The 8,331-nt window shown below is 48.5% G+C and overlaps 1 protein-coding gene across 1 annotated transcript in view; it reads left to right on the top strand.

Moving 5' to 3' along the window:
- Trio (trio Rho guanine nucleotide exchange factor) overlaps positions 1 to 8,331 on the top strand; it is a 299,667-nt gene that overhangs the window by 125,118 nt on the left and 166,218 nt on the right. The window contains exon 7 of the mRNA XM_029543932.1: positions 1,858 to 2,049. Within this exon, the coding sequence (XP_029399792.1) occupies positions 1,858 to 2,049 (192 nt within the window). The remainder of the gene's footprint in view (positions 1 to 1,857; positions 2,050 to 8,331) is intronic.

Below are 8,331 nucleotides of genomic sequence, written 5' to 3'. Positions count from 1 at the left end.
TGCTCCTAACCACTGCGCCATCTCTCCAGCCCCAGGAGGACCATTTCAATGGGCTGCTCTTCCCTTGTTCTAACCATTCTAAGCGAGACCCTGCATACACTCTCGGATAGACTACAGAGTAGCCTCCCCCTGTGGAGTCAGAGAAGACAACATCAGCAACCCAACCACTTTAATAAGGGACAGGGAAGGAGCGGAGGGGAAAACGACAGGTATGACTGCTCAGTCACTCCTCATGGAGATCGGCAGCCCGAGCAGAGAAGATACAGGGTTCAGTGTCCCCATGGTGACAGGGTGCCCGAGATCCATAGCCAGCTCAGGGAAGATACAGGGTTCAGTTTCAGAGCTTTCAGCCCATGCTTGCTTGGCTCTTATTTCTGACACTAATCATGTGTCCAAAGCAGGAAGTGAGTGTGGATCAGGGTTTCCTCATGGGGTCCAGGAAGCAAACAAAGGGAAGGAAGCAAGGGTCCCAATAGATCTTGCAGAGGCACACCTATTTCCTATAGCTAGACCCGTCTCTCCTAGTGCTGCCAGCTAAGGACAAAACTTAGCAAGCACTCAGCATGGGAGTCTTTGGGAGACACCCCAAACCCACAGCACACTGCTCCTAATTTAAAGGAAGCTAGTTAAATATATTGTAATTAATGTACCCACACAAGCCAGGACCCTATTCTCACTAGTGTCACACCTCCATGGAGTAACCTCTGCCTCTGTTGCTTAGCACGCGCAAGGTCCATGAGTTTGTAGCAAAGGAATGTGGGTGGGGCTTGTCTGTGCGAAGGTAACTCCACCGGGTTCTGGTTGGGTGATAACAGAAAAGATCAGCAAACGAGGGTGCAAAGGAAGCCAAGGAGAGAGTTCTGCTTGTTGAGTTAGGACTCAGTGAGTGGCAGTGTGACTCAGAGGGGTGGGAAGAAGAAGAGGCCTAAGAGGAAGGAATTGGACAGGCAGAGGCAAAGATTTATCTTCCACTCGGGACGCACAGACAGGAGCAGGACAAGGTCAAAAGTAAAAATATGAGTAATTTGTTGATTGTGTGCCAACACTCCATGTTATCCCACAAATAACATTCAGCAAGTTTGTTGAATGTTAGAACAGATGGCGAGAGGAGCGGAAGCATAAGTGTGCACAGGAAGCAGAAGTGTGCACAACTGTAAGATCACATGTAAGTTCACGCTGTTCACACAACTGTGCTGTGCACAGAGGAAAGTGCGGGTTTCGTTTTGATCTTAGAGCCTGTATGCTTAGTTTTCTGGTCAGCTGGTAGACCCAGGTAGGGATGTGGGCAGAGCAGAGGAGCTTTGCTTGATCTGAATGCAGCACCATCCCTTCTACACCTGAACTCCTACTCCTGGGAGAGAGTGACTCCATCTGAAGGCTTCCTGTTGGTACAAAAAGATGGCTTGAGTTTTACAGAAAGGAGAACTTGTTTTCATACAAATAACCTTTGGTTGCTAAGTACATATGTTTGAATTCCTGGGTTCTAGTCGGGTACCTTCAGTTTTTTTGTGATTGTTAACGGGTCTGCCATCTGGATCCTCATGAGGTTCTGAAGCCAGGAAGTGAGTAACAGTGTATTTCTGCGTACCCACTTGTGTATCTGATTGCTTTGTGGTTAGCAATTATGCCTTTCAGTGAGTTGATTGATAATTTTACAGTTTTAAAAATAGAATTTGGGACCCAGCTCAGAGTCGATGAGAATCCAGAGAGTGAGACACTTGACATAGGTACCAGGTGGTTCTGCTCATAGTCTGGGGAACTGTCAGCACACTGTCCACCAAGGGCTCTGCGTTTCTTAGTGGGGGGAGTCTCCTGTCCACATCCCTCAGTGAACCTCTGCCTCTGCCTCCCCCGCAGAACGTGTATGTAAATATAAACCGCATAATGTCAGTGGCCAATCGCCTGGTGGAGTCGGGCCACTACGCCTCTCAGCAGATTAAGCAGATTGCAAACCAGCTGGAACAGGAGTGGAAGGCGTTCGCAGCAGCCTTGGACGAGCGCAGCACCTTGTTGGACATGTCCTCCATCTTTCACCAGAAGGCTGAGAAGGTCAGTGCCTGGGACCCCCAGCCCACAAGGTGGGAGCCGGATCCCATGCCCCTGCCATCTTGTGTAAGTGATCCTTCCCAGCTTCTGTAGGATTTACTCAACCTCACAGAGATCCACCTGCCTCACTCATTGCTCTGCAAGCTCAGGAGGCTGCACTTTTCAGCTCTTTATCTCTGTGCTTGTTCTGTTTGCTTGCTTACTCATTGTGCCCAGGAGACAAGGTTCTTTGTGTAGTCCAGGCAGGCCTGGAGCATGCTGGTCACATAGCCAGCTTCAAACCGGCAAGACCCCACTTCCATACCCAGCGCGGGATTGCAGGTGTGCCCAAAGTACCCAACTCTTTTGTCTTTCAGGGTTTGTTTTTCTTCTTTTGTTTGTTTGCTTTGGGTTTTGATTTGTTTGTTTGTTTGTTTGTTTTGGTAAAATAGAAAAAAGATACTTGCTTTAGTATTTTTGTTTTAGAGTATGAAAACAACCAGTCCACTGTGCCCTGCAGTGTCTGGTGTACAGTAAATACCTGAAATACATAGGAAATTGGTCGGTGTTCAAGGTTCTGACAAAGACTGCATGGGTTAAACATCCTTACTTGGAGAACCCTAAGTCCCCTGAAATTTTTATATTAAGACATCATTTTTGTATGGCTCAGGAGTTTCACACTTCAGGTTTTCTCACCAACGGTGTTTGGCCTATAACAGTAAACAGTAGCTGCTGCTCTTTCCTCCTTCTCTCTACTCCCCCTCTCCTCTTCCTCCTTCCTCTTCCCCTCCTCTTCCTCCTCCCCCTCTTCTTCTTCCTCCTCCCCCTCCTCCTTCTTCCCTCTTCCCTCTCTTCCTCTCTCACTCCTTCTATTCTCTTTATCATCTGCATTGGGATACTGCTAGCTTAGAATGCCTCTCACAGCTTCCACATCAGGGTCTCACAGAGATGTGCATGGCCCTTGGTAGCCAGTTGTGTGTCTCCTCAGTTGGCTGGGCCTTCTGTCAGGGTCCTGAGGCGTGCTCCTGGCTGCAAGCTCAGCCTCTCTGCAGCAGGGTCTCCTCTGGGCAGGGCCAGCGCTAGGTAGGAGGCTTTGCCTTTCTTAGTTGTAGAAAGGGTATTTCCAGGAGGCCCCTCCACACCAGCGTTCTTCCCATTCTCTCTCTTAGGTAAGGCTGGGAGTGCTCACTAGGAAAGGGTAGATCCAACCTTTGGTCTTCTGCATCCAGAGGAAGGCTATCCCAGCCAGGGCTATGTCAGAATGGCTTTGGGGCAGGTAGCTTGCCACTGTTGCTAAGTGATGTCCATCCTCACTCCACGTTGGCTTCATGGGCTAAAGGAGGAAGACTCTCTTTTAAGGGTCTGTAGATCCCACAGCACGCCTGGCACCCCAGCCCTGGCACGCCTGTCCGAAAAGACACTGGGAAGGCGGCAGAGGCGGATGGGAGCGTATTGAGGCATAGCTTTCTCTCTTGAAGGAAGGGCAGTACTTTTCCGAGCCTTTGCATCATGGCATGGTGGTTCTGAGAAGGGAAAGGTTTCTCTTGCATCTCAAACCAGTCTCTGGTGATGAGAGAAGTTGTCAATAAACCCAAGCAGATGCCCCAGCTTGCCCGGGGTTTCAGCAAGGCAGTCTTGTGTTACACAAGACAGTAATTAGCAGTGATCTCAGCCTAGAAGCCTTTAAAGTGTGAAGCAAGGAACAGAAGCTAGTGGGATACAAACAGGAAAAACATCTTAATGGCATCCTATAAAAGCTATGCTTGAGGCTCTCCTGTCTCACTGGTAGATCTCTCAACCGAAGGTAAACAAAACCCACACATGGAACGTTGTTTAAAATAACAGGGCTCTTCTTCAGCATGAACTAGCATGCTCTCCATGACCCTGTGGCTACCTCTGCCCCTTAGGGTACACAGCAGATGCACTTGAGCATCTGACATCATCGCTAGAGAAAGGCAACTGTGTATCCCTGACCTGTGTTATCTTTAGTAGCCGCACTCTGTGGCTGTTAGCAGGCTACTAAGTCATGAAATGATGATGAATTGCTGTTGGGGGGTGGGGACCCCCAGAAAGGCACATGAAGAGAATAGGGACATGAGAGGTAGAGCAACTGGCTAGCAGAAATGGCTAACAGCCTGTAGTCTGTCTGGAGAGATTCAGAACCATGAAGACACCCAGGATGTCACTTGCTGCCCTGACTTGCTTAAGGATAATCTAGAAATATGCACGTCACGGGGTGTGGGTGTGGGTGGGGCTTCTCCTCACCCATGGTTCCTCACTAGAAATCTCAAGCATGCAGAAGAGTTGAAAAAGCCTGAGGTGTTTGAGTAAAATGAATGACTGTAATTTAGAAATTGGAAGGAAAATTAAGTAGAAAAGTATTACTGAAGAGAAATTCGTGGGGTCCTGTAAGAGCACCACAGTGCTCCATGTCTCTACGCATAAAATAGCTAGAGAAGGAAGCGCAGCTGAGCTTAGGAGAGGGCTGGTGAAAACAGACACTGTGTGTGCTCTGGACCCGGGTGAGGCACGAGTCCTGTGCCCAGACACCCACCCAACCTGTGCAGGAGGAACAGTGGGGTAACTGCAGGTGCTTCCATACGCTCTTCCCCACAGAACTCACCCAGGGAGTTCTTATAACGCAGGGAAAATGGCACAAATAAGGTGAACAGGAAGAGATGGGCTTCTCTTTATGCATAAGCGGTTTTTCTAGTGCATCTGGAAAGAATCTCGAAAGTGGACACTATGCGTTAGGGTTCCAGCTCAGTCAACTCTTTGAACCTCATCCATGGTTTTTATGAGGAACTTGAATCTGATCAGGGACACGGTGCTCAAACACGTAGCCCATTAGCTGCCTTGATGATGGAAGCAGGCTTCACTGTAAGGGTTACATGGGTCAGTGAGCAGCTTAGCTATGTGTTGGTGTTTCCCAGTGACATCATAAGTCAACGAGAATGATGTTTCACAGATGTCATGTTTCCCAGAGATGTCCCCATCACCTCCACCATCCTGTCTCCACTGATGGTGGAGCCAGAGTGTCAGTTTGTGGACAGGAAGGTGAGCCTCCAGTGTAAGTGACTTAATAGTAGACACAGTCTAGAGACCTGCCTTTATTTAGCTTGGTCATGTGGCATATTTACTGGACAGTTCGTTTGTGTCAGCAAGGCTCCATAGCAAGTATTCTTGGAATTACATTTTTAAACAGCAAATTACAACGACTTGAATTTTGGTATTTTATAAAATCTCCAAGTTTCAGCGTTAAGAATAATGTACAGCTCATTGTCCCATGGGCCAGTCTGTCACATGTGGTCACTGAAGCCACTTAGGTTAAATAAAATTATGTAATAAAATTCTAATAAAGATGAACATGAATTAAAGGGAAATGAAATCTCTGTGTCCACAGTTCGCCTGCCCACACGGCCAGTGACTCCATGGTTAAAGGGCAGCGTGTGTTTCCATTGCTGTGGCACTGTAGTGCTGAGCCAGCTTCTGCACAGCCAGCAGGAACACTGTCTCTCTGCGCCTTCACAGTCAAAAATAAATTAACTCCCCGTGGCTGTGTGGCTCTTGGACATTTACACAGCTCTGAACAAAAGACAGGCCTTTGCTTCATTCTCTCCTGTCAGTCAGCCTCATGGAAGCAAAGGGGCCAGAGACACCGTTGTCCAGAGGCGCTGTAGAGCCGGAGCTGCCTGAGGTCCTCAGCCTGCCTTGTATGGAGGTCTGTGCCTGAGTCCGTTCTCATCAGAAAAACAAATGGCTCTGCCCTTACGTTAATATTCACATAAGACTACACTTCATTGACACGCAGCAGGTAAACAGTTATGGTTAAAATGATGTATGTTCTTCTGAGGTTGGGGGCTGGCTCAGTTGGTAAAGCACTGGCCATGTAAGAAAGAGGATCTGAGTTCAGACTCTCAGCGTTCATACAAAGCTGAGAGCATCGATGCACATCTGTAATCCCAGCTCTCAGCACTCATACAAAGCTGAGTGCGTCAGGGCATATGTGGAATTCCCAAACTCCTACAGCAAGAAGACAGCTGGAGGTGGGATCCTCAGCAGCCTGCAGCCGCTGCAGCCCCTGCAGCTCTGGCAGCCTGGTGAGTGTGAGTGTGAAGAACAGGAGCCTTGGAGAGCAAGGACCAACACCTGTACTGTGGCACTGGCAGTCACACACCTGAACACGCATGTGTATGCACGTGTGGGCACACATATAACACACACAGATACATATCACACACAGATGCACACATACCACACACACATTACACACAGACATACATATAACACACACACACACACGCATGCATGGAACATATAAATACCAAGGGCAGTGATTTATACACTTTATGTCCTCTTGGAGTAGACATTTGGGTGACTTTAAACATGTTTCTCGTTACATAATTAAAAAGAGTAGAGAACTGCTTCAATATTTCCTTTGGAAGCAGACACAGAATATGGGATATTCCCATTGTAACTTTATTTTGTCAATAACTCTTCTTTGTGAATGCTTTCCTTTAGAGCCCAGCCTCAATTCTTGATCTGTGGTGATAACTATTCTTATGGAGTGGAAAGGATTTAGGGCAAAAGTTATTTATAGAGACAGCCATGTATTAAGAAGCAGGCAGGTGGCACTCAGGGACAACAGCACACTTTGGTTCCTATCAAGCTTGTCGAGCTGCCTTTCCTGGCTTCTGTATTGGAGCCTCAGAGCTAGGTTCACGGCTCACGTGTGGAAGATCTCCCATGCCCTGTGCTTTTCCTGGGCAGAGGAGAAGAGTGTGATAGAATTCAGTTATTATTGAGGAAGGAAAACAAAATACGATGCTCGAGAATGTTCATCTTATTCTCAACCACTTGGCATCGGGAGGTGGGGGAGGGGACATTGCGTTCACAGTCTGGGAGTTTCAGTGCCAGTGTCTCCTCTGCCCCTGTGCTCAGCCCTTGGGAGGTTGGGGAGAAGGAGACACGGAGGGAGGGGTGGTTAGGAATAAACTGTCTGGGGGACCCGAGCTCCTCAGGTGCATGCTTAGAGTAAATCAGTGTGCTAAGTCATTGTTCACTCATCCAGAGGCTGTGTAGCTACTCCTCCCTCACCGGTCAGACTCACTCAGACTCAGACTCAGACTCAGATTCACTCAGACTCAGACTCAACTCAGACTCAGACTCACTCAGACTCAGATTCACTCAGACTCAGACTCACTCAGACTCAGACTCAGACTCACTCAGACTCAGACTCAGACTCAGACTCACTCAGACTCAGACTCACTCAGACTCAGACTCAGACTCACTCAGACTCAGACTCACTCAGACTCACTCAGACTCAGACTCAGACTACCGAACTTCAGTGCCTTTTCATCTTCTGTTTAGCAATACCTGAGAGGGAGAAGGAGAGGGAGAGAGAGGGGGCATCTTGTGCTGGAGACATGGCTCAGCAGCTAAGAGCATCATTGGCTGCTCTTCCAGGAGACCAGTTTGATTCCCAGCACCCACGAGGCAGCTTCTGTCTGTAAGTCCAGTGTCAGGAGGTCTGGGCCTCTCTTGTGTGTCTTGAGGCACCCTGCTACTCATTATAGAGCCTCTACCTGAGGTACCCAGAAACTGAAGGGCTCCTGGGAGAGGCCGCTGTTGATTGGATGGGAGCTTTCAGACTCCTTTGCCAGCTGTAGGGTGTAGATGCCATAGTGCCTCTTGGCCAGTAGGTGTCGAGCTTCTTCCCTGACGGAGTTACATCTCGCTAGGAGCATTTTGACCAAGTGCCATGAGAAGGTCGCTGCTGGCTTCCTCTGCATGTCTGTTCTTGAAAAGCCCATTTCAAAGCGTCTTTGAATCGATCTTGGAAGTTTTTCTTGAAAAACAGCGTAAATATTTTGTTATTTCCGGGATCTGTGCTGGGTCTGATACTATTTCCTGTTAAGTTGTGTTGGTCTAATGCATGTGCTATAAGCAGCACCTTTGACCTTCCTAGGAGGACACTGTCAGCCTGTCTTGGGGTGCTCAGCAGAGGCCGTCGTCTAGGAGCTAATTAATTACTGACGGGGCCTGATGACTGACTTATCAAGGTGGCTGACACCATCCCACTCATGTGAAGAGGGTTTACAATGGCGTATTAACTGGTACTGAGTGCGGGAATGAAGGGAGAGTGAAGGAAGCCATAGTGAAGACTCCTCCTCAGCAGTGATCAACATGATAGGACGGATGTGCTGCCCAGGAAACACAGTGTGCAGGAGCAGGTGTGTGTGCGTGTGCGCACGCGCACGCGTGTGTGTGTGTGTGTGTGTGTGTGTGTGTCTGTCTGTCTGTCTG

This window comes from Mus pahari, chromosome 11 (assembly GCF_900095145.1).
Source record: "Mus pahari chromosome 11, PAHARI_EIJ_v1.1, whole genome shotgun sequence".
NCBI classification, from domain to species: Eukaryota; Metazoa; Chordata; class Mammalia; order Rodentia; family Muridae; genus Mus; species Mus pahari.
Note: the sequence above shows the minus strand (reverse complement) of the source record. Positions and strands in the feature narration are given on the sequence as shown.